At 52.9% G+C, this 24,868-nt stretch overlaps 10 protein-coding genes across 10 annotated transcripts; 8 read left to right on the forward strand and 2 right to left on the reverse strand.

The window, feature by feature from the left end:
- Window positions 1-665: 665 nt before the first annotated feature.
- MYCGRDRAFT_17425 (uncharacterized protein) lies at window positions 666-1,223 on the forward strand (the record flags this gene model as incomplete). Its single annotated transcript, XM_003856236.1, has 1 exon — window positions 666-1,223. A coding segment is annotated over one exon (558 nt), but the record flags the coding sequence as incomplete, so codon positions are not given.
- Window positions 1,224-1,321: 98 nt separating this feature from the next.
- On the reverse strand, window positions 1,322-2,473 carry MYCGRDRAFT_34913 (uncharacterized protein; the record flags this gene model as incomplete). Its single annotated transcript, XM_003857326.1, has 1 exon — window positions 1,322-2,473. One exon carries the CDS (start codon window positions 2,471-2,473, stop codon window positions 1,322-1,324), a length of 1,152 nt encoding a protein of 383 aa, XP_003857374.1.
- A 1,221-nt stretch (window positions 2,474-3,694) lies between these two features.
- On the forward strand, window positions 3,695-5,404 carry MYCGRDRAFT_89384 (uncharacterized protein; the record flags this gene model as incomplete). Its single annotated transcript, XM_003856237.1, has 2 exons — window positions 3,695-4,810; window positions 4,862-5,404. The coding sequence occupies 2 exons, from the start codon at window positions 3,695-3,697 to the stop codon at window positions 5,402-5,404; spliced, it is 1,659 nt and encodes a 552-aa protein (XP_003856285.1).
- A 411-nt stretch (window positions 5,405-5,815) lies between these two features.
- Window positions 5,816-6,152, forward strand: MYCGRDRAFT_78544 (uncharacterized protein; the record flags this gene model as incomplete). Its single annotated transcript, XM_003856238.1, has 1 exon — window positions 5,816-6,152. A coding segment is annotated over one exon (237 nt), but the record flags the coding sequence as incomplete, so codon positions are not given.
- A 572-nt stretch (window positions 6,153-6,724) lies between these two features.
- MYCGRDRAFT_33312 (uncharacterized protein) lies at window positions 6,725-8,707 on the reverse strand (the record flags this gene model as incomplete). The annotated part of the gene is made up of 4 exons (XM_003857325.1): window positions 6,725-7,050; window positions 7,246-7,700; window positions 7,746-8,164; window positions 8,219-8,707. The coding sequence occupies 4 exons, from the start codon at window positions 8,705-8,707 to the stop codon at window positions 6,725-6,727; spliced, it is 1,689 nt and encodes a 562-aa protein (XP_003857373.1).
- Window positions 8,708-13,190: 4,483 nt separating this feature from the next.
- MYCGRDRAFT_83759 (uncharacterized protein) lies at window positions 13,191-15,998 on the forward strand (the record flags this gene model as incomplete). The annotated part of the gene is made up of 3 exons (XM_003856239.1): window positions 13,191-13,734; window positions 13,786-14,426; window positions 14,478-15,998. 3 exons carry the CDS (start codon window positions 13,191-13,193, stop codon window positions 15,996-15,998), a joined length of 2,706 nt encoding a protein of 901 aa, XP_003856287.1.
- A 335-nt stretch (window positions 15,999-16,333) lies between these two features.
- Window positions 16,334-18,318, forward strand: MYCGRDRAFT_66104 (uncharacterized protein; the record flags this gene model as incomplete). The annotated part of the gene is made up of 2 exons (XM_003856240.1): window positions 16,334-16,874; window positions 16,931-18,318. 2 exons carry the CDS (start codon window positions 16,334-16,336, stop codon window positions 18,316-18,318), a joined length of 1,929 nt encoding a protein of 642 aa, XP_003856288.1.
- Window positions 18,319-18,873: 555 nt separating this feature from the next.
- MYCGRDRAFT_89387 (uncharacterized protein) lies at window positions 18,874-19,887 on the forward strand (the record flags this gene model as incomplete). Its single annotated transcript, XM_003856241.1, has 1 exon — window positions 18,874-19,887. The coding sequence occupies one exon, from the start codon at window positions 18,874-18,876 to the stop codon at window positions 19,885-19,887; it is 1,014 nt and encodes a 337-aa protein (XP_003856289.1).
- A 458-nt stretch (window positions 19,888-20,345) lies between these two features.
- MgMEL1 (putative alpha-galactosidase) lies at window positions 20,346-22,245 on the forward strand (the record flags this gene model as incomplete). The annotated part of the gene is made up of 4 exons (XM_003856242.1): window positions 20,346-20,437; window positions 20,569-20,798; window positions 20,857-20,982; window positions 21,040-22,245. 4 exons carry the CDS (start codon window positions 20,434-20,436, stop codon window positions 22,243-22,245), a joined length of 1,566 nt encoding a protein of 521 aa, XP_003856290.1.
- Window positions 22,246-22,637: 392 nt separating this feature from the next.
- Window positions 22,638-24,719, forward strand: MYCGRDRAFT_107209 (uncharacterized protein; the record flags this gene model as incomplete). The annotated part of the gene is made up of 1 exon (XM_003856243.1): window positions 22,638-24,719. One exon carries the CDS (start codon window positions 22,809-22,811, stop codon window positions 24,717-24,719), a length of 1,911 nt encoding a protein of 636 aa, XP_003856291.1.
- Between the last annotated feature and the right edge of the window lie 149 nt (window positions 24,720-24,868).

Here is a 24,868-nt window from a genome sequence, read left to right on the forward strand (position 1 = left end):
GGCCTTCGATACGCCATACCACAGCAACATGGTACGTGAATGATCATCTCACAAGTGATAGCGGGTAATCTACAGGCTAATTTATTCGACAGTCTTCAACTCCAAACCGACTGTCCGCCATGGGAAGGCAATCGCCTTTCCAGCGACAAAACAGCACGCGCAACAGCGCATCGCCAGTCTCCTCTCCTACCAAACCAGCCTCCTCGCTCTCACCGCTGAAGACGAATAACCTCTCGGCGAACAATCTCACCACAAGCAGCCTTGCACCCGAGAAGACGAGTCCATTCGTTCGACGACCCAGCCAAATGAGCTCGTCTGAGGATCGACCAACGAGTCCATTCGCTCGACCATCGAGCAGTCTCAGCTTTGCTGCTTCGCCTTCGCGTCCGACGAGTATGATCGTCCAGAGCGACGACGTATTCACAGCAAGGCCGTCGTCGGTGATCCACAACAAAGCTTTTGCACCAGCAGAGCCACTGTCGCCCAGACCTAGCCATGCCCCGCTCCGCCCATCCACTGCTTCATTCGACGGCGCACGATGTTCTTCAGAAGAGCCTGCACTCGCGTCACCGTTCTTCAGTCCTCCCTCACCCGCCAATCTCCGACCTACCGCACACCGAACCGTAACATCTTCCACGGCAGCTACGGTCAGACCATCTGTGATACCCGCACAGCCCAAGCTGAATCCACCGAAGCTCAAGACGATGGGAGGAGTCGGAAGCGGAGGAGCATACAACCACGTACCGCAGCCTCTACTACACAGCATGCGCGAGTCCTTTGAGGTTCTCGATAGCAGTAACTCGGGGACCGTCACATCGGCGGCGGTATCAGACATGCTGTCACAACTAGGCCTGGACAACACACCTGCTGCATTGCGTGACTTTTTCCCGCCGAACGGTCCTGGACAATTGAACCTCGCACGGTACCTGGACATTCTTTCCGCACCCTTGGCAGACCTGTCCCAACCAGAGGAACTGCGTGCCGCGTTTGAAGCGTTTGACGTGGACGATAGTGGACAGATCGATGTCTCCGTCCTGCGGGACGCGTTGTTGCACACAACACCTCAGCCTGGTGAGGACATGATTCGATTGAGCGAGAAGGAGGTGGACGGGATTCTGGGCGAGTTTGCGGGTAGAAGAGCATTTGGCTCAAAGGGCTTGAATGCTGCGAAGGGCAAAGGCGATGTGTTCAAATACCGAGACTTCATGGCGAATGTGAGCGGTGGTGCAGCCAATGCTGCTGGATCAGATGGACTGGCAGTGTGAAGTGACTCTGTAGTCTATGCGGGATCAAGGACCGAGATAGTTGCACATGACGAGTGTTATAATGATGCCCACGGCGCTGGTTTGAATGCTGTTCTACTCGACTGGGTTCTCATCAATTCCTCTACCAAAGCAGGTAAAGTCTGCTCCAAAGGCAGACTGCACCTCACGCCATCCACACCATCTGTATCAGCGGGCACATCCGCGAAGAAATTCTCCTCGCCTCTCACTCCTCCCATATTGACCGCAGCAATGGGCTTGCCCTGCTCCTTCGCCCGCTTGACGAGTCTCCATGCAGAATACGTCGCCAACGAGCTCCCAAGCACCAGTAGCTGACTCGCCTCATCGACCGCATTCTCCACCTCCACCTTGACAGAGTTCGGAATCGACTCCCCAAACATGATGACCGCCGGCTTCAAAATCCCAGCATTTGAACCCGTCGCCCAAGCACCCTGCTCATCGACCGCGACATTCTTCCCTTCCTCTGCCAATCCCGTGCGCTCGGCCAAACACTTCGGACAAGGCGGATACCTAAACGTCCCGTACTCCACGCCCGGCACATCAACGTCTCCGTCCGGGTTTGTCTTCAACCCCAACTTCCGCTTCTCCACCGGGTCCTCCGTCGACAAGGCCCCGCTCTCCAACATCTCCGCTAGAAACTTCGCCCAGGTAGGATTGAGCGCCGCGAGATCGTCTTGAAATGCATCGCGGGAGTACTCCGATCGACACGTCAAACACACCGTCGCGCGGAGGTAACCATGTAACTCCAAAGTCCTCAACCCGGGATGCGCCTCACCATGAAAGGAGTCGACATTCTGCGTCACAACTGTACTCACGAGTCCCAACTCCCCGAGTCGTTTCACAGCGTGATGAGCGGGGTTGGGACGACTGCGGTGGAGGGTCGTCCAGCCCAGGAAGGAGCGCGCCCAGTATCGTTTTCGCGCTTCGTGGCTGGCGCTGAATTCGTGAAAGTAGATGGGTCGGTAGGTCTTGTTGAGGACGTATGTGCCATTGGTGCCGCGGTAGTCGGCGAGACCGGAGGCGACGGAGATGCCGGCGCCGGAGAGGATGAGGGTCTTGTTGTTCGAGGTCGACTTTTGGGTGAGGAAGTTGCGCAGTGCTGAGACGGCGCCGGGGATGGTTGATGCTGTGGAGGGGAGGATGGTGGGACTTGGGAGGGGTTGTGTGTAGGGGATTCGCATCAACGGCATTGTCGTGGAGTGATTTGATTGCTATGCCCGATGCCAGCACCTGAGCGAATGTGGTGTTTCCGTCTCACATGTTCACTGGAAATTATCGTTACACGCCACGCGCGTGAGGTTGAAACTCGCGCGTGGTGTCGTCATCGCTAGCGGTCAATGGCAATGAGAAAGAACAATTCGATATAAGGTATGGTCTGCCAGAGTACAGCACTGGCATGTTGTGAATCAGCAGAACCATGGACGACAACGATGCGACGTATTGATCTCTGCTAGAGGTCGATGGTTCTTGCCTTTGTTGCTTCAATGCTTGGGAGGCCACTGAGTGCTCGATCTCTGAGTCTGCAAGTGCCCCTTATCGCGTCGCTGGGGTTTACGATAAGGGATCATACCTTACGATGTGATTGAAAGCATCACGACAACATGCTACAACTTCGCTTGAACATCGGCACAATCGTGCCACCTCGTTGAACACAGTCATCAGTGCCATTTCACGATCGCTCTCTTGTCTCTCTTGATAGCAAGTTGTCCAATATTTCACGGAATATAGGATTGAGCAAATTGACAAGCGAATGTTGATTCGCTTGTCAAAGTGCCATTACGGCCCGAGCCTACGACCGAGCGACTAATGCAGGTCTTTGCAAGCGAGTTCTCTTCTTTCCAACCACTTGCACCCCTTCTCATCAAACCACGCGAGCGACGTGCCCACTTTCTTTCCGTGGTGCCACTGCCATGCGACGCGTCGAAGATTGTTGGTCGATTTCAGCCACCACCGAGGGAACACTTGAACCGGAACATGCTCGTGCTACAGTTTCACCGCACGTGGATGAGCCGGTTTCGTGCATATTCTCGTCCGTTTGCGCGACCGCTTCCCAGTCCCTTCTCCTGCTCACCCTGCCACCTCAACTTTGGCGATTATTGGCTTGCTGACAGCACCGCAATCTCTTCCGATGTTGCTCCAGGATCACGCACTCGGGATGGGAGCCAGCATGACGAGTCGGGAGAGAAAAAGGGCGAATTTAAAAGGTAGAGTGGACGCGCGCGATCTAGATATGCTTTAAGGTACAGTACCTTAGTAGGCGAGAACAGGTTTTAATTACCTGCGCTGATCTCCCCGGGAGCACCCTCCTCCACTGTTCACTTCACTTCACTTCGTTCATTTTGCATTCGTCCGTCTGCTCTGTAGTAATAACAAAGAAGTCTTATACCAATCGCCGTCGGGTGGTTGTCAAGATGGCGGCGGCAGTGCAGGCTCAGCAGTCGTTGGGGTCCGGGAAGCTGGACGTCCTCACATCCTACAGAATCGACGCTGACGGCATCGCGACTTCTTCTACCGGCGACCAAATCCCACGCAGCTTCCGCTTCCGCTCTCTTCGCAGCCAGGTCTTTCCTCAACACTCCCGACGGAAACCTGCATCGTCGGGGAATGTCTTACCGACCATGCTGCCAATTCCTTCTTCCAACACCACAACACCTTCCGTCTGCACATCAACAACTCCACCACAATCCACCTGCTCGCCACGTTCTTCACCTCCGCGTCCGACCATCGAAATCAGCAGATCCAATGGCTGTACACTTCTCACCACTGCAGAATTGAAGCAGAAAATTCATCAATCGAAGACCAACGACGACACCACCCTCACGCAAATTCCCGCGGACAAGCGAGTGCCATTACCACCCACTCCTACCTCGCCTTTCTTCATCATGGGCAACAAGCCGTCCAGCGAATCCGAACCACCAATCCCAGACGACAGGTCGCAGCGCAGTGTTGTTCGCACCAACAAGCCCGTATCGCGCAAAGGCTCCTACAACGTCTTCAAGCGAGTCGACAGCAGGAGTCCGTTGCCGCGCGATGTCACCGCCAGCGTCATGTCGATCTTGCATCGCGATGGGCAGAAGAGAGACGAAGACTTTCCCGACGATGACGGTGCTGCGATCGCATCAAACCAACCCACCTATGCCGTTCCTGAGAGGAGCGATAGTCGCTATCCGCCCACCATGTCGAGACCAAAGCTACGCTCTCACTCCACAACCACCATGACCGAGGACAAGGCTAGTCAGCCGCTGAGTGCATCGACCACCATTCGCGACTTCCGAGCGTTGGACGGAAAGCAGGCTGACGGCGCTCAATTGGACGGCGCGGACGATGACGACTCGGCAGAAGAGATGGCACGTCTGCACAGCACAAGCCTCTCACCTACCATCCCGGCTCCTTCACCTCTCCCCGAGGACAGTCCACACAAGTATGGACTGCGAGACAAAATGGATACGCCGGAGTTGCCTGAGCCAGTCAAAGAAATCAGTCTGCCAAAGGCACGGCGCAAAAGCAGTGGGCTGGAGATCTTCAATGTAAGTGTCGTCGATCAGTCTTCAATGAAATCATCACTAACACTCTCGCAGGAAGCAAAGACTCTCCAGTCGGCAGCATCATTCCTCAATGGGCTCAGCACATCGCGGCGCCGCGCAGAGTCGGCAGCTGCCGATACGACCGATACAGCCAACTCGGGTTGGACTCTCGGTCATCCGTCAAGACCCTCGTCAGCGCGACCATCTTCGGCTCCTCGTTCGGGCCAGCATCGCGATGGAGAAGGTCGTCGAAAAGGTCACAACTTCAAGTCGTCTGGATTCGCGTACACCCGGCCTCTCTCCCTGACGCAAATCAAATGTTTCCGCGGGCATTCTCGATTGCTCCCGAGCAGGAACAAGCATGCGCCGGTCGAATGCGCCGTATGCCATATCGATGATGACGGAGATCACTTCAGCTGTAGCTGGTGTGCCATCCGAATGTGCAAGTACTGCCGCAAAGACTTTGCGCAGCGTGGAATGACGGCTCTGCGGGAGCGGATCAAGACGGCGGAAATGGGCGGCGTAGACTCCGGTCGCGCTTCAGATGAGAGTCTGGCATATGAATATGAGCTGGCAAGCAAAGGCTGCTTTGAGTGAGGAGGAGGGATGCGAGTCGATGTTCACAATGGCGTATCCGTTCCAAGCATGGTGTTCGGAGGAATGGCTTACTGATCGTATGTCGTTGGGAGGGTTTGCTATGGCGTTTTGCAAGGGATGAATGGGTATGGCATGAATGATGGATATACCCCACTGCGAAGAGTCGCAGGCTATGAATGTGTTAATGCGATATGCTATGATGGGAATGAGAATGGATTCGGAAGAAGTGGTGCATTCATCGTGAAAGTGTCAAAGTAATGTTACTCCTTCCCCGGAGACCCGCTAGCGCAAGCTATTTTAGCCGCGATTTCTCCGCCAGCAACCATGAATTTATCGAAGTTGGACAATCTAACATCTTCAACGACTTCACGAACAATCACCTCTCCTCACCATGGCGACTAAACGACAAGCTCCCGACGACAGCAATCCCAAGTCCGCCAACACGGCGCCCTCTCGCAAACGCTTCAAACCCAACCCAGGCTCCTTCCGCGCCCAAACCGACCTCAAACTGGGTCCCAAATCCTTCAAAAAAGCTCACCCGACCAACCACATCAAGTCCAACATCCGGTCCCTCAAACGCCTTCTCGAGAACCGCGAATCCCTACCCGCCAACGTCCGCGTGGAGAAAGAACGCGCGTTGCAGACTGCCGAACAAGAATTGAAAGATGCGGAGAAAGCGAAGAAGAGGAGCGAGATGATTGGGCGGTATCACAAAGCGAGGTTTTTCGATCGGCAAAAGGCGGACAGGAGGTTGAAGAAGGCGAGGAAGGAGCTGCGGGCTTGTGAGGGTGAGGATCAGGAGGAGAGGAGGGCGTTGGGACAGAGGGTGGACGATGCGGAGGTGGATTTGAATTATGCGTTGTACTTTCCGTATGAGGTGCATTATGTGAGTTTGTTTGGGAGGGCGAAGGATGGGACGGAGGAGGGTGGGGTAGGTGATGGGGAGAGAAGAGGGGATCCGGAGATGTGGGAGTTGGTGAAGAAGTGTATGGCGAAGAGTAAGCGGGAATTGGAGTTGTTGAGGGAGGGGAGGCTGAAGGATGAGGAGGAGGTGGTGGTTGATGAGGTTGTGGAGAGGAAGGCTGCGAGGAAAGAGAAGAAGTCGGCAAAGAAGGAGAAGGTGGGCAAGGTCGACACGACGAAGTCTTCGACGACGAACACAGCAGAGCAGGAGGAAGAGGACGATGGCTCGAGCAGTGACGACAACGGTGGAGGCTTCTTCGAATAAGGCCATGCCAGAGGTTGTGTTCAACTAAGATACCCATACAGTCAGATTTCACCGCGGACATGCTTTCAGGTGCCTGTTGCTCTGACCCAAGACTACTCCTTCATTCCCTCCAACATCCTCCGATCCACATCCTCCTTCACCCACCCTTCGATCCTCTCCGCCACATCCCCGACCAAACGCTCATACCGCTCGTCCACGAAGAATAGTCCGCAATGAGCCCCGACTTCATCCATATCCTTCATGAACACCCGCACCCAGCATGGATCTCGCTCGCCGTTCGAGTCCTTGGGCGGTAGACTGCAGAATTTGCGATCTTTAGGTGGGCCTTTGGGTTTCTCTTTGCTCTCTGTCTTGCTGAGGTTCTCCGTGTCGCCGGTGGTGATTCTACTGATGGTGGGGATTGTGGTGGTGGATGTCACTGCAGAGGTCGACATTGATGGACGACGACTACTGTCGACGCTGGATCGCGGTGGAGAATCGATTCGTGCCGGTTCGGATTCCGGTCCTGGCTCTCCGCGCATCCGCCGTGCTTCGGCTTCCATGCGCTGCTTCTCGGCTTCGAGCCGCAGGGCCTCTTTCTCGCTGTGGGTGAGTTTGTGGTCTGACTTGGTACGGTGCTTGGTCTCCTCCTTTTCGGCTTTTGCAGCGGCTTTCTGCTCCTTTCGAGCATGCTTGTCCTGAGCTTTTTTCCGGTCTTCGATGAGCTTGCTTCGTTCCTTTACCGCCTTCTCGTAGGTCTTGACCGCTTTCGCGTGTTCCTTCTCGACGGCTTTTCTTGCGTCGGGATCTTCGATGAAGCTGAGATCGAGTGGCTTCGGTGGTTCCGGTAGCTCTGGTAGTTCCAAAAGCGTTGCAGTCCGAGTCGACGGCTCGCCTATGCTGAGGCTTTCCATGGCACTGTCGCACTCTTCCTGCTGGGGCTCTGGTCGTGGACTGATGCTCAACATCTCCGGCCGCGGACTTAGATCGCGCATTGAAGTAGCAGATCTCAGAGGACTAGGTGATAGGCTCTGTCGTGAAGGCCTCTCGTTGACTGAGCTAGTACTTAGGGAGCGCGACTCACGTTCCCTGTGCGTGCTCGCAGGTCTTTGATCTGAAGCCGCTGTAGATGACTGTCTGCTTCGACCCGGGCTGGGAGATTTGCGATTTGGCGATGCTGGTTTCTTCGGCCGGCCTGTGCTCGCGGTGTAATAATTGATAAATCTCACTCTGGGTGGCACGCCGCCTTCCACCACACTCTGTCGAATACGACTATCCTGCTCCTCCAATGCTCTGATTCTGGCGTATCGTGTTTTGAGCTCGCCATAATTCGCCATAGCACCACCGAATTCTAGATGAGACAATATGAGCTTCTTGGTGGCGCCAGTCAAATTATCGGAATGCTTGCTGACAAAATGCCATGCATTGCGCCAGCCCTTACGCTCAGCCAGTTTGACATCGTTCGGATACGGCGTATTGTAGTTGGGATCCATTTGTCCTTTTGACCAGAATGTATCTGGTCGAGGGGGAGGACTGCTTGTCGCAGCGGGATCCTGTGAGCTTCCTTCTTCCGTCGAGTCGGCAGAGTTCGCTGCTTCGGCCAAGACATCTCGCGGCTCGTCCGCTGGCTTAAAGAGACTAGCAAGACCACTCTTGACAATTCCGGGGTGCATTCCCAGAAATGGCACATCGAAGTTGATCGTTCCGAGAATACGATGATTCAAAGGTCGATTCCCTGGAGGTGGCGATCGCATGAGCACAATCTCCGCGCAGAGAAGACCGCCCATACTGTGCCCCAAGAGAACGACATCGGTCATGGAATCTTGATGTGGCTCGATCCATTTGCTGAAGCTGTCTCTCGCGACAGTGATGTTGCCTCGAGAACGATACCGCGGGTAGACTTTGGTATGCACCACATGTGTTTCGGCGAGCAGTACAGTGAGCAAGCTGTGAACATGCGCCGGAAAACTTCGAAAGCTGGTCTCGTTGCCCATGAACCCGTGGACGAAGACGCAGAGCAGCTTCCTGCGCTCACTCTGGGATCCTGGTTCCGGACTCAACGACTGCTGTGAGGAAGACCGTGGATCATTGTGCATCAGTCCAGCGGCGTTGGGCTCGGGAAAGGAGGAGGCTTTCTCATACGCTTTCTGCTGGTGCATGATCGCTTCATACGGCGGCGGAGTCTCCACTTCTGTGTGAGACTGTCGTTGAGGAAGTGGTGGTGGGTTGCGGGAACCCTCGGCCTTGCGGCCTCGTTGTTCGACCATGCCAATGCCGCCGTGAATGCAGTGGCCGGCGAAAGAGTGATTGTGATACAACGCAGTCGCCGTCGACCACGTCCTTTATAGGGACTACATCGGATGTGGTGTGGAGAGTTCAACGCGGCCAAGTCATGAAGCTGGTAGATGCCTGTCGCTGTTCGTATTCGCTCCAAACGTATGCGGGGAGCACATAAGGAAAGCATACTCGGATAAACTCGTATAGCTCGTATACATGCCAAGACTTGGAAATTCGACTTTATCTTACTGCTCTTCTACCTTCTACACTACTTAATGCACTACTACACTATCTACTGTAAGCAAAGCGATATTAGGATTAACAGATCGCATTATTAGCTATATATAAAAAAAAGAATTATCCGAATCGGCCCTATTTTAAGCTTAATATAAATCTACTAACTTTACCGCTTGTTTTAGCCCTTAACTTCTAAAATGGACGACATTAGCGACTCCTCTATAGCGGATTTACCGTCCCTATCGGACTTCTACTACGACTATAGCCTTTAGCGCACTGCTTAGGACGACTACCTTAACGACTTGCTTAGTAAGGACTTCCTCGACGACTCGCTATCTACTAGCGTCCTTATAGGTCTACTACCGAGCGCTCTACCGGCTCTGCGTAATTACAGCAACAGAGTCTCTAATACTATTAACTTGCTAAGCGACTTACTAGCTCTACCGCCGCCCTTATAACTGCCGAAGCATCTAGTATCTATAGTGCAGCCTCTATAGCAGACCGTTTACAAGGGCAGGAAGACGAGCAAAGCGAATCTACTAGCCGTTATATCTATACCTAAACCTCTACCTTATCTAAGGCTAGCGTAGCAGCCTTATCTACTGCTTGCTTACGATTAACGAGATCTCGTTACGTCGTTTATAACGGCAATAATTCCTTATTATTACGAGCATCCGCGAGATAGTAAGATCTTCCGCAATGTAGCTTACTGCCTCTTACGCCTCTAGGACTACTACTTTAGTACTAGCACCGCCGTCGTCTGTACGTCGAGCGACGACTAACGAGCAATGTTTTATTATATATACTATAGCGATACTACTTAGAACAACTAGGGATTCGAGGAGGCTCTATACGACGGCAACGACAAGAATCGTTACCTCCGGATTTAAGCAGCACGGAACATTCGTACTAGACACTACATATAGAGTTGCCGGTTGTCTTATAAGCGTATATTAAAGAGCGCTAAGGTAAAGTAGTGGATCTTAACTATTTATACCCTTAACTACACGCATAAAGCTGCGCCCTTGCTAACCGTTTATTTAGTCTACCGCGAGCGTCTACTATTATATTAAGCTACTCTCTTAGTTGCTACTTAGCTAAGGCTTACCGGTAAGTCCTATAAGACGGCATACCGACAGCTATTAGCTAAGGACCTACAACTTAACAGAAGGACGTATTATAACCTCGCTAAAGGTGTTACGTATAAGGGTAGTAATAACTCCGAGACCGTTATTAACGCCTTGCTCGGTGTGCTAGTAGCCCTTAGCTTTAGCTATAAGGCACGCTAGTTATTCGAGATCGACGAATAGACTAGCTAAGTAATAAAGTCGTCGCTTAAGTAGATAGTGTATTAGCTACCTCGACAAGAGACGTTTATAATGAAGTTTGTGCCCGACTTCTATATATAGATAGACGCTACCTTTAATACTAACCGCGCGGCTCTGTTGCTCGGCGTCTTTACTGGAGTTGCAAATACCGGTAAGGGCTTCCCTATTGTATATAGCCTTATAAAGAGCGAGAGCGCCGAGAATTAGCTCTTTATATTAACCGTCGTTGCGAACAACTATCTTAAAGGGCTGCGAATGCCGAAGGTTATACTCTCTAACCGCGGTAAGGGCCTTATAGCTGCTATACCGGACTCCCCCTTTCACGCCGTTGTTTAGCAATATTGCTAGTAGCACGCCGCTAAGAACATTAAAGAGCGTATTAACAATAGTGCTAGACGTAAAGCTACCGCCGTTACTACCGCTGCGAAGGCTCGACTCGCAACAGTCGCCGCTGCAGCTACGAACTTATAAGCAGGCTACGCTGCCCTAATCGATACCGCCGGACCCTCTACTTAAGCCTTAGAAGTGCTAGTTATAGCGCTAAAACTGCGCAGCACACGTAAGCTAGGCTATATAGCAGAGGAGAAGGAGACGCTAAACGGGCTCGTATAGCTATAGCTGCAGTCGGAGACAGTAGCGGCTGCTAACGAGACTGTAGAGAAGATACTTAAGTTGTTTACTGTAGACGACAAGATCTACTTTACGAGCATGTAGTTAGACGTAAAGGAGCGTCTCGTTATATACTATACTAAGTACCTTCTAAACCTCGGTACTAACTCTATGTAACGCGCAGAGGTCGGCAATCGTAGTATAAAGGGGTTTACGTCTAACGGCCTTAACTTAGAGCAATGCGTTAAGAGCATTAAGCTATATATTAATAGGACGTTCGACGAGCTAGAGCTACTAGAGCAGAATATATTCGCTAGCTCGCTATTGCTCGCAGTCTCTATAGATAATAAGGGCTACTTTGTAGAGGTTATTAGTAAAGCTACCGTATAGATACTTAAACGGTTGCTTCGCAACTTCTACTATGCGCTCGAGATAAAGCGCTCTGTCGACACTCGTAATGCTAGCCGCTCTACAGCGGAGCTAATAGAGCTATATCTAGTGCGTAAATACTATATAAAGTGCGGTAAAGTAGAGCGGTTTAGCATTGCCTATAGTTATATGTTGCTAAAGGCTGTAATTAAGAGGATTCCTATTCCTATAAGGCTGTGTTACTATCGTTAGTATGCCTCTAACCGAGCCCTTAGCCGCATTAATTAGAAGCCTAAATAGCTACTAGTGTATAACTTAGAGTTCGATAACATGTAGGTGTTACTACTAGAGCGCATTAGTGCATAAGATAGGATTAAGGGAGCTATACTTCGCATACTAGACTTTATTATAAGGATTAACGAGTCCGAGGCTTCACACTTCGCAGACGACATTAAGGCCTTTAAATACACTCGAATACTAGCTATCCGAAGATAGGCAGTAGTAGCTAGTCTGCCTAAGGCAAGGCTATTTATTACTCTAAGGGACGAGTACTATATTCGTAAGGCTCGTAAGGGTAACAACAACGCTAACAGTCGGCTCTAAACGAGTGCTAAGATAACTAAGACTGCTATATAACAGGCAGAGTAGACCGCTACTCGCACTATAGAAGCAGCCTTAGCAGCTAAATAACGTGTAGAGCCTGCGGTAGTAATAAGGAGTAGAAGGGCTCGTAGAGCAAGGGCTAGTAGAAGGGCCGGTAGAAGGGCCGGTAGAGCAAGGAGTAGAGGGCGAGGTAGCATTAGCACAGCGCCGGTAGGCGGTAAGGGCGTAGCTGCTGCTAATCTTAGTAAGGAATCTACACCGGCTCCTATTAAGGCTGCCTCTATATCGTCGACCCCTCTAGTAACTAGTAGAGGTAGACCGATCCGTCGCCCTCGGAAGACGGTGTATATCTTAAGCGTAGCTACTAGCACGGGGCCGTAGATCTGTTACTCGCGCAAACGACTCGCACGAAAGCTGGAAATACTAAATCCGGTATTAAACGCTCGGCTAATTAGAGCGCCGAGAACTCCTTTAGTTTTAACGCTCTTAGCTATATGTAATATTACTATTTTCTTCCTTTTAGTAAGGAGCTACCCCTCTTCCGGCGTGTTAGTAAGGTAGTATATAATAGTTACTCCTCTGTTTACTAGCCCTTATAGTAACGTTTAGTTCGAGCCCGGCGCGACTACCTCTTATACAATAAAAGGGGGAGTAGCAAGTAGGGGAGTAGGACTTTTTACACCTACCTAATTAGGTAGGTGCAACTTTTTAAAGCGGAAAACTTCCCGATCGGGCTTAGCGTAACGCCCGGAAATAGGGCTATATTAACAATTTACCTTTTGCTTTATTTATTAGCAGTAGAAAGGGTAGCTTAGTAAAGGGGCTCGAGTGTTCGTTTCTCCTTTTATTAACTACCTCCTTTAGCGTCCTTAGTTCGAGCCGATCCGGAGAGCCCTTTTACTAAGGCTACTAGCGTTAGTAAGACTTCATCTTTTTAGTCGTCGGAAAACTTCCATTTTTGGTTTAGCGTCAAATTTTGCTTAGTCATTTTCAGTATCCGAGTGTGCTTTCCTTATGTGCTCCCCCGATACGTTTGGGTATTCGCTTAGCAACAATACGACGTCGACCGTACCCTTCGTTGCGCGCCGAACTCCCATACCTTAGGCTTCACTTCTATCACAACAAGCAATGCCGAAGACGAAACCCATCTGATGGAATGGAAGCGGCTGTACGCTGGTCGCCACACTCGGTGCCTGGTCGAGAACGATTCCTCACCGTAGACGTCACGGATCAGAGCGTCACGCTCAATCACATCGACCGCATAGGACGCCGAGATGTGCACTACCACACAGTGGCCCGCTATGGCAGGCTGCCCAATTTTGGTGCCTTTGACTGGTCCAAAACGGACGAGTCCATTATTGCCCTAGGCCTGGTCTCGGGCAGTGCATGCCTGGTCAAGCTTCACGACAATGGACAGCCGTCCGAGACGGTCGCCAATTTCAAGCTTAAGCAACAACGGAAATGCAATTCCATAGCTCTATCCTCACAGAACTGGCTAGCTGTTGCTCTGGACAAGACGCGTTCGGATGTATGTTTGAACATTTTCGATGCCAACATCGACCCGAGCAGTCACGATTCGATACCCATCCGCAGGCTATGCCCGGCCGAGGTGGTGTCTAGCGTGAGATTCTTCCCTGGACAGCCTCAGGAGCTTGTCGTCGCTGCGCAGCGATCCGTGATCAGACTATACGATCTCAGAGGTGAGAGCGCCAAATGATCGTGTACATGACATGACTAACGCTTTAGTGTAGATGGCTACTTTGGCAGCGGAAGCAACGCTCATGTATCTACGCGCAATGTCAACAACATTGCGATCGATCCGCTAGATACGAACTATTTTGCCAGTGCGGGATCGACTGGTGATCCGGAGCTCTCTGTCTGGGACAAGCGATGGCTGGTGCAAAGCAGCGGTGGCAGCTCGAACAGCGGTCCAGTCTTCGATATGAAGCCTGCCGTGGACAATGCTGCAAGAACATCAATATGGAGCTTACGGTATTCGGGGCAACGACGCGGACGACTTGGGATCTGTTCCAGCCGAGGCGAGCTCAAAGTCATTGACATGGCAGAAAGCCGAAGCTCGGCGTTGCAGAGTTCGGACTATCTGCCCGTGAACCCTCACGGAGGATCGGCTTGGACATCAAATCGCTACGTGTCACAAACGCGAAGTATCGAACAACCTTTTGTAGGGACAGAAGATGCGGACCCAACCTCGAAGCTGATCGCATTTGACTGGGTCGTTGGCGACAGCGCACTCGACGAGCAGGCTGTCCTCGCACTCCGCCCAAGCAGGAGAGTGGATGTCGTGTGCGTTCCTTGTTCAGTACCTCACGCTGTTATAACGGAAGGTCGTCATGATCTCGGCGTTTCGTTCATGGACGTTGCCATCACAGATGTAACACCGACTATGGCCGTTGTGGATGCACCAATTCTCATGGCACCACAGACAGCCGAAGACTTCGGACCGTGGGAGCACATGGTAGCATCGACGCATACCGAGACGGTCGATCGCAAGGTGCATTGTGATCCGAGGTCGCCTCTGCTGTCACGCGTCCTTGCGCCCTCCATCATACATCGAGAGAGATGCCGCAAGGGCTATCTCTTTGACTGCGACAAGAACTCGAAAATTGTCGCTGGGGACTGGGCGCTCGAGCGATTGTGGGAGATTGTCGAGCGGTTCCAGGAGCAAGCAGCCGATGGCGGCATGGTCGCTGAGTCTTTAGACCTTAGTTACGTTGGTGTTGCTGCCATCAACGCGGAGAACATCGGAACTAATCCCCGCCGGAAGCTGTCACCGTCGCCCGCAAAGGTCGAGGAAGCCATTAGCGAACTGGTGGCAGCGCGACAGTTACCTTCTTTCGATGGCGTACGTACCGAGCACGCCGATCATCGCCAGCTATGCCTGGAAATGTGCGGATGGCGATACACAACTGAAACGCTCTCCGAAGAATGCCAGGAGCTGGTGGAAAAAGGTCTGTACTACCAGGCCATCGTCCAAGCTGTCCTGCACGAACGGAAACATGTAGCTCTGAACATACTCAGATCCTTGATCCGGAATAAGATCGTGCCAAACATTGGCCTTGGCCCTTTGCTGGCTTCTGATAATATCAATGAAGAGCAGCGTGAGATGTGCCTATGGATGGCTGCCGATACCGATGATCCCGCTCTCAAGGCACTGCTTACCTTCTTGACAACTGGCACTTGGCGCGATGTGATGAAGACGAATTATCTGCATCTTGGCTACCGAGTGGCCCTTGGGTTGAAGTACCTCAATGACACCGAGCTGGCTGGCTTTATCCAAAGTGAAACGGCAAGAGCTGTCAAGAATGGCGATCTGGAGGGCCTTCTACTGACCGGCTTGGGCGAACAAGCAATGGATTTGTTGCAGACGTACGTCTCGAAGACGAACGATCTCCAAACGGCGGTCCTCGCCACGGCTTTTACGAACCCGTTGTATGTTGACGACGCGCGTTGGGACATGTGGAAGGAGACATATTTCAACCAAATGCAGAGCTGGCGTGCGTTCAGTGAGCGAGCCAAGTTCGTGATCCAACACAGTCAAATGTCGAGGAACTGGGAAGGTCAGAGTGTGCTGCCCGCGCCGACAGGGCAACTCACCCTTCGTTGCAACCACTGCCAATCCTCCCTCAGCAGGCATGACGGACGCTCACTGGCCGACAATACCAGAGGTCTGAATGGGCCCAACGCCAGCGCAGGCATCATCTGCCCGAAGTGCGGGAGACATATGCCACGATGCGGGATCTGCAATCTGTGGCTCGGCACTCCGGATTCGAGTCGTCGAGGGGAAGCCAACGAGTTGAAGAAGCTGGGCGATCTCATGGCGAAGTTCTTGACGTTCTGTGTGAGTTGCCAGCATGGCTTTCACGCGGACCATGCGCGCAGCTGGTTCAAGAAGCACAGCACGTGCCCAGTTCCGGACTGCCAATGCCTGTGCACTGCGAAGTAAGTGAGGGAAATGCATGCAGTGTGCTCGATAGAGGAGAATTAGATATATACCTTACCGACTCGCTGCGGTTGAAGACAATCAAACGCACCAGGGACCACTTTTGTCTACAAGGTTGGTAAACAGTGACGACGGCCCCCGTCAAGAATCTTCCACCGTGCAACAAATCTACCAGGATCTTCACATCGCAGGGAAACCTTCGCGAACCTCCAGTCTTCCACAGTGCTCAGTGCTCACACCAGCAAAGAAGGTTTGCGAAACAAAAGGTACCTTACCCACAGGATTTGCTCCCGCGTTTCGGCACCTGGTACCACCAGAAGGGTCGTGTGCTTCGCTCAATGAAATCATTTTTCAAAAAGCCAGCTTCATCCTCTCCGCACCCCACCACCACCTCCACCACCCCGAACCCTTCCTCTCCCTCCGAATCCCAGGATAAGAAGAAGACCAAGGGATTGTTTGTGAAGGAACGAGAAAAGCCGAAGCGGCCGTCCAAGTCGCCTCGCAATCGGCGCAATTCGGACGATACCCATCCGCTGAATCGCTACGAGCCTGGTGACGATTTGCGAAGACACAGCACTCTCTCCACCATGTCGACCGAGAGTCCACGAGACTCCCTTAACGGAGGAGTGCCCGTTGGATCCGATCCTATGGAGACTACGCCCGCACCTGAGGCTCCCGGAGCATTTCCTACAACCAACGGCACGAATGGTAATCATCAGACGCAAGAGGAAGAGAAGCCAACTCCACCGCCACATGGCAAAACAACACCTCCACCGCCGCGAGAGATAAGACCTGAAGACGCGGAGGCGTTCAAAGCTGCCGGTAACAAATTCTACAAGGCGGGGCAATATGCGAAGGCTATCGAGGAGTACACACAGGGTTTGTCCACCCCAAGGGTGACTTGCTGAGCATGTTCACTGATACGTCGATTGTAGCTATCGAAGCCAACTGGGAATCCTCGACATATCTTTCCAACCGCGCCGCTGCGTACATGGCTGCCAACCGATTCCCCGAAGCGCTGGAGGATTGTAAGCTTGCTGACGAGCTCGAGCCGAACAACGCGAAAATTCTTCACCGATTAGCGAAAGTATACACATCTCTCGGCCGACCGAAGGAGGCTTTGGACGTCTACAACCGGATACAACCAGAAGCCACAGCGAAGGATAAGGCCCCTGCAGTGACCATGCAGAAACATCTATCACAGGTGGAAGACTCACTACGAAGTGGCACAAGCGGATCCATGGCAATATTTGCGCTCGACCAGGCTGAGAAGGGTCTTGGATCGACAGTGTCACCACCTCGAAAATGGAGACTGATGCGAGGAGAGGCATACTTGAAGATGGGAACGGTGAACAGCCTGGGAGACGCCCAGAATGTTGCCATGTCACTTCTCCGGGCGAACAACGCCGATCCCGAGGCTCTTGTCCTACGAGGCAGGGCGTTATATGCGCAGGGAGAGAATGAGAAGGCGATTCAACACTTCAGACAAGCCATCTCGTGTGATCCAGACTTCAGGGATGCTGTCAAGTATCTTCGCATGGTTCAAAAGCTGGACAAAATGAAGGAGGAAGGAAACGGACACTTCAAGGCTGGCCGATATCAACCCGCTGTGGACATCTACACTTCGGCATTGGAAGTCGACCCGACCAACAAGGGTACGAACTCAAAAATCCTCAACAACCGAGCGATGTGCTACACGAAGCTCAAGCAATGGCAAAATGCAATCGGCGACTGCGACAAGGCGATCCAACTAGACCCGAGCTATACCAAGGCACGAAAGACGCGGGCCAAGGCATTGGGTGAGAGCGGCGACTGGGACGAGGCCGTGCGAGCATACAAGAAGATCCAAGAGCAGTCGCCCGAAGAGCCGGGCATCGCAAAGGATGTACGAAACGCCGAGTTGGAGCTCAAGAAGAGCAAGCGCAAAGACTACTACAAGATTCTGGGAGTGGATAAGAGCGCGACCGAGACTGAGATCAAGAAAGCATACCGCAAACTGGCCGTCATTCACCACCCCGATAAGAACCCTGGCGATCCCGATGCCGAGAATCGATTCAAGGATATTCAGGAGGCGCACGAGACTCTGATCGACGCGGAGAAGAGGGAGCGATATGATAGCGGAGTGGACCTTATGGATCCGAGCGAGCAGTTCGGTGGCGGCGGCTTTGGTGGCGGTATGGGTGGCATGGGCGGTGGTGTGCAAATTGATCCCGAGATGCTCTTCAACATGATGGGCGGAGGTGGTGGCGGCGGAGGAGGTTTCCGATTCGCCGGTGGTGGAGGCTCTCCATTTGGGGGCGGTGGACGGTCGCCTTTCGGCTGAGTACATTGCAATGCCGCCGATGTCTGACTTCTTGTACAAAATCATCTGCATCGCTTTTAGCGTCGACGAGCGATATGGAATTTGGCATCATGGAAGGTTATAGATTAGAGCTGGAGGATTGACCACGGAGTCGCACCTCCGACGAGCACAAGCGGAACATGACTTCGAACTCCCACAATCGCCTGTCGACGATATCCATGAAAGGTCTCTCTCCGATTCGCTATCACGGCCGCCCTCTCATCGCCAATAACGGTCCAACACGAAAGCCAAGCCTGGTCTTGCCGTTTTGACACTAGAAGAAATCCTCCCGCCCTTTGAACCGCTCGCCGACTGCACAGCGAAAATCTCAGATAACCTTCGTCGCTGGGCTGGATGCGCGTGGGATCGTCCGGGCCCAAAATACCTACGTAAGTCCAATACATGAAGGATCCGGAGGATGTCAGATGATTTCCAGCCATCTTGTTGCTCTTCTTCTCTTCCCTCACAAACACGCGGTGTTCAATGACACCGCAAGTATATCACTTGTTGCACCTTCAACCTGAACACATTCCGAAGATGTCACTGCTAAAGACACTGCTACTGTCCGCCTCCCTAGGGTGGACTTTGACCGTATACGCCGCGGAACCTTCAACATCACCATCGATAACGACGACTTGCACAACGGCAGACGCCGTCTCTTCAACATCAAGCGTAGACAGTCAGAGGGATCCAACAACTTACAGCCTGTACGCGCCCCACGTCGAGTCGACGCACACTGGACTCCTTCTCCCCGGGCCAGAGATCATCTCAAGTGGCGGTCCAGCTTCTGCATATTCATCGTTCCCCAGCCAAGATTCAGCTCCAGACTCCACCATTGCACCACCAGTCGCTCCTGTTGCTGTCACGGCTAAATCGGAGCCCTCTCTCGACGCACCGACAAGCGGTGGTTCAGCATCGGCGTACTCGCCTTTCCCAGTCCATCCAAGTCCAAGCACCTACTCCGCGCCAGAACCGACTCCTGCCGTGGTCGTCGTCGCTAAAACGAGATCCTCCCTCGAAGTACCAGGAGGCAAGCCTTCTGCGTATACTACCGTCGTTGCTAGCCTGGGGTCCTCTCTCGACGTATCAGGAGGCCCACCTTCTGCGCATCCGCCTGTTCCCGGGAGTCCTGTGGCGGACCATAGCTCCACGAAATACATTGCCCCCGTTGTAGCCACGGCCGTGACAAGATCTTCTCTCGAAGTACCGGGTGGTGCTCCAGACATCGAGTCTACAGCGTCGCCTCCTGGCCCGACGGCGATGTACGTCGACCTTTCAGGCGGCCAGACGTTGCATCCGGGCTCTTCAGGCATTGTGATGCAGGGTACAACTTACTCTTTGCCGGCCTCGGCGAGCGATGCGAACAATGTCTGGGTTGATGGAGTGGAAAAGCCGATGGCGAGTGCGATGAAGGCTTGGAGTTCTGAGAGGATGACGGGTACGAGGAGTAATGAAGTTGCTCCGACTTCTGCATCGTCCCCTGCTTTGGCCGCGCAGACTGACTCTGGAGCGGGACGATTGATGGTGCCGGCATTCTTGGCTTGGAAATGATGCTGAGAGTGCGTTGTGCAACGGATATAATCAAGCAACAGGCGACGATTGACGATTCGATGAATGCATGCAACGCACTGGAACTGGAATCGAGTTTGTGGAGTCAATAAAAGCACATTTGCTAGCTGGAGGAACCAAAGGAATATACCCGGCTATGGCTGTAGCATCCTCGTCCACATTGCGATTAGTAGCAATCGCCATGCATACCCCACAGTCATGCTCAGATGTCTCCGCATATCTGAAGGGTAGTGCCCTTCCTATGCATGTATTCCGGCGCTAGGTAGGCTTCTTATGCCGAACACTATGGATAATTGGAATTCCACCACTTGGAGGATCGCTGATCGTTGTGGATCTCTAAGTACCAACAACTAGACGTACAACTCATGAGAAGAGATAAATATCATCGATCGACCGCCGTTTTGTCCCGCTCACATCGACATCGGCCACTTTCTACAAATGCATTATACGACCCTACTCACGGGCTTCGGCCTTGGCTTGGTTCAATCCGCCAACGCCCTCGACAATGGCTTCGGCCGGACGCCTCCCATGGGTAAGCTCGTGAAAACTTGGCAGACCTGCAGCACTGTCTGAGAATGTCTTGCTGAGGCTCTGCATGGTCTCTTGCTGTACCGATGCTTCGTTGTCCAGGCGTGGCTGACCATTCTGTCTTTTGGGACTCAGGCTTCAACACATACAACGCTGCGGGTTGTACTATCAACCAGACGATAATCCAGAGCTACATCAACGCATTCTCGAGCCAGGGGTTCAAAGCGGCCGGATACAACATTTTTGGGATCGATTGCGGGTGGCAGGGCATTCAGCGTCAGTCCAACGGCTCCATCACCTATGATGCGAGAGTATTCCCAGACGGCATCGCACCGCTGAGCAAGTCGGCCATCAGCAAAGGCTTCGTGCGTATATGTATCCTGCTCGCAAATGATGGAATGGCTTTTCTGACTCCGGTCTCAGCAATGGGGCATGTACACCGACCAGGGAGTCAACGCCTGCGATACCGGCGTCACCAGGCCAGGGTCTCTCAACTACGAGAACCAGGATGCTCTCCAGTTCGCCGGATGGAACACGGCCTATATGAAGGTATGTCAGCTGCGAATCTGGGGCCGAAGCGTTCACGACTGACGTGTCGCTCTCCAGGTGGATAATTGCTACATCACTGCGGACCAAAATGCTCCGAAGGATGCTCGCGATGACTTTCCGAAGCGATTTGGAGCTATGCAAAATGCTCTAGCCAAAGTCAACATCAAGGGCATGCTGACTTGCCAATGGGGTGTCCCTTATTCGAGTTCCAGCGGACTACAAGGTCCTGCCGAGTGGACACCACCGATCTCGACATCTTTCCGCGTCAGCGATGACATCGCCCAAGGCTGGAACAACGTCGTACGCATCTACAACCAGGCCATTAATGTCAACGCAAGAGGTCTCACTGGGCCAGGTCGGTTCTCCGACATGGACCTCTTGGAGGTGGGCAACCAAGGCATAACTGGCGATGAGCAAGCCTCGCACTTTGCCATTTGGGCCATGTTCAAGAGTCCACTCATGGTCTCCACGGACCTTCTTAGGCTATCGGACGCCTCTCGCGCCGTTCTTCAGAACAAGGGTTTGATCGCCATCAACCAGGACTCGCTAGGGAAGCCCGTCGTCCTCATCCAGCGCTACACCAACGATAACGATCAGTTCGCTGGTCCTCTCGCCAATGGCGACGTAGCAGTCCTTCTTCTCGACACCTCCAACGCCAAGCGCAATCTTGGGATCGAGTTCGCCGCGCTGAACATCTCTTCCGCCACCGTGACCAATCTCTGGACTGGTGCGGTCGTCCAGAACGTGAACAGATACTTTACTGACGTCAACGCCCGGGGCTCCATTCCTCTACGTCTCAGCAACGTAGTGAAGTCCAATCCAACCGCGCCAACTCTGAGGTATATCGAAGCCGAGTCTGCAACTTTTGCCGGCAATGCAGTTGTGGCCTCGTGCTCCGGCTGCTCAGGCGGGAAGAAGGCCGGTGGGATCGGCAATGGTAACGGCAATACCCTGACTTTCACCGGCATCACCACGAGCCAGTCCTCGATGGACGTACGCTTCGACTATATCAACGGCGAGATCGGGTATCTGGGCGGCTCAGGCCTCAACATCCGTGGAGCGAGCGTCAGCGTCAATGGAGGAACTCCGGTTCCTGTGAGCTTCCCACTCACCGGATACAATTGGGACAAGGATGTCCAGAGGAACTATCTTGTGCGCCTGTATGGCTTCAGCACCAGCGGCACCAACACCATTACCATCTCTGGGCTGTCCAGCGTCTCGCAGTACGCGCCTGATATCGACCGCATTGGCGTGGTTGTTTGAGCTTTGTGTAGAGTAGGGCCCTGCGAGTCCTCCTGATAGCCTGAATATACGAACAGCTTCACTTTTTGAGCATTTCGCTAGCACCGTGAGCAGCGTTGACGATCTGTAAACCTCCATCCGTTGTTTTGCTCCGGTAATTCGTGGTCTCCGGTTGGGGTTCGTGTCCAAAGTTTGGAGATGGTGCTATTCCTCCTCGTAGCGCTGTCGTCAGTGACACGACACCTAAGGTATACCTCATTAGTCCGTGAATTCCATCGCCTCATCGCTGATTCTTTCCTTGCTCGGGTCGATTGAGTTATCCTGAGAGCCGCGGCGGGGTTGACATCACCATGACCTCCACTGTTTGTTGCTTCGAGGGGAGCTTGCTGCTTGCCTCGAAACACATGCCGAACGATCGTCAGCATGTGCCGTTCAGATCCTACCTTATACTCACTTTGGACACCACTCTCTCGAGTGACCTCACCTTGTCCAACGACCGATCTGCAACCATCGCCGCCTTGAAGGGAAACAATCTCATGACTTGAAAGCTCACAACCCCACCATAGTCTGTCTGACTGCCCACAATGGCGGAACTCCACGAGGCACTCGAGTGGCTGTCACCCACCGATTGGAGTGATGTGCCCACCGACAACCTAGAGCCATATCTTAAGGACGCGTTCGCCGCGGGCGAACTCATATGCAACTCTGTACCGCCGTTACCCAATGGCACACCATTCAACGAGTCCAAACCACACCATGACACGCCCAATACCGCCACAAGTCACAAGGACATGCATCCTTCGACTGTGCTTTCTCCGCCACCGCTAGAGGAACATGAGAATCTTCAAAAAGGATGGGGGAAGCCGTACAAGATGAAGGACAACGCATTAGGAGTCCAGATCTACAAGATGGCAGCAAAGGATCGGCACGGAGCATGGTTTGCGAGAAAGAGCGTGCACGAGGGCTTGGGTTTTGACAAGATGAAGCGGGCCATGATGCGAGAGTTTCCACACTCAATGAGTATCAAAGGCGGGCCGGGAGCTGGTGCGGTTCGTGGTATCGCAGCAGACACACGACTCGAGAGGAGCGATCTCCCAGGAGTAGGCAAGCTCGAGGTATATCAGTTAAGCGCACAGTTCCCGGGACCCACGACACCAAGAGAGTTCATCACGCTACTTCTGAGCAGCGATGAGGCATTGTCAGAGAAGAGCGCGGCGAAACTTGCAGACGGCAAGACGCATGCACCTAGACATTTCATGTTGGTGTCGAAACCAGTCGAGCACCCGAATTCTGGTTCAAGATCAGGCTTCGTTCGAGGTAAGTACGAGTCTGTGGAGCTCATACGCGAAATTCCGCTTTCTACCGCCAAACCCAAATCTACTCCACATCTCCGTGGGTCGGACGAGAAGAATGATCCAACGGAGGGTTCAGAGGAGCCCGAACTGAACCCTGTGGAGTGGATCATGATCACTCGAAGCGACCCTGGTGGAGGGCTTCCTCGTTTCTTGATTGAGAGGGGAACCCCAGACAGTATGCTTGGAGATGTACACAAGTTCTTCGATTGGGCGTGCAGCCAGGGAGAGATTCCCCATCCAGATGAGGATCTCGCGAACGTCGAGGAGAATGCCGGGAAGCAGGACGAAGTCGAGCAGCCATCTGAGAGCCTGCCGAATGGTACTATGCACAGTGAGCCTGTTCCTGCAACCGCCGGTGGTGCTAACGCGGACACTTCTACGGAGCCCACTGCGTTAAGTGGTATCTTGTCCAACATCAGCAAAGCGATAGAGACCTACGCACCTGCATCAGTCGCCAACATGATTGTACAGCCATCTGGGACTGGACAGTACGACTCGGACACTGACTCGGACTCATCTACGGCATCCTCCGCGGACTCTTTCATATCAGCAGATGAAACAAAACGAGCATCAGCTGCTCCGGGAATCACACATGTAGACTCCATGGACGCGCTCAGTATAAAAAGTGGGGAGTCTGAGACAAGTAAGAACATGAGCCGGCACGAGAAGGAGGTGCAGAAACTCGTCCAAAAGCGAGAGAAGCTGGACCAGCAGCTGGCTAAGAAGCGGCTTGCTGAAGAAGCGAAACTCCGCCAAGCGAAGGAGAAGGACGAGGAGGAGGCGTCAAAGCAAAAGGACAAGATCGAGCGCGAGCTGGTGAAGACGGAGGAAAAGCACAAGAAAGAAGTTGAGAAGTTGGAGGCGAAACAAGCGAAGGAGGCGAAGAAGGCTGAGGACAAGCGCAAGAAGAAGGACGATCAGACAAAGCTGTCGATGGTCACGAGAGAGCGAGATGAGTTCCGATCGCAGAGCGACTTGCTTCGGCAGGAGAACGCCGCTCTGCAAGCACAAATCGCAGAGCTGCAGGCACAGAACAACACCATGGCGCAAACGATCAGCAACAAAGCGTTGAGCAATCTTGATTTGGGCAGGGCCAGGTCGGACAGCTTGAAGAGCACGAATTCGAAGAAGAGCAATTGAGCGACGCTGCTGCATTGCGGGCGACAAACCGGACAGACACGAGGTGATAGAGCAGCTAGCATGTACGTTATACGATTTACGTGCGATATGAGTTTATGACGGGAGTCCCTGACGATTCTGAAGCATCCGTGAGGATGATCCATTTAGCC

The sequence above is a fragment of the Zymoseptoria tritici genome, chromosome 1, assembly GCF_000219625.1.
Source record: "Zymoseptoria tritici IPO323 chromosome 1, whole genome shotgun sequence".
NCBI classification, from domain to species: domain Eukaryota; kingdom Fungi; phylum Ascomycota; class Dothideomycetes; order Mycosphaerellales; family Mycosphaerellaceae; genus Zymoseptoria; species Zymoseptoria tritici.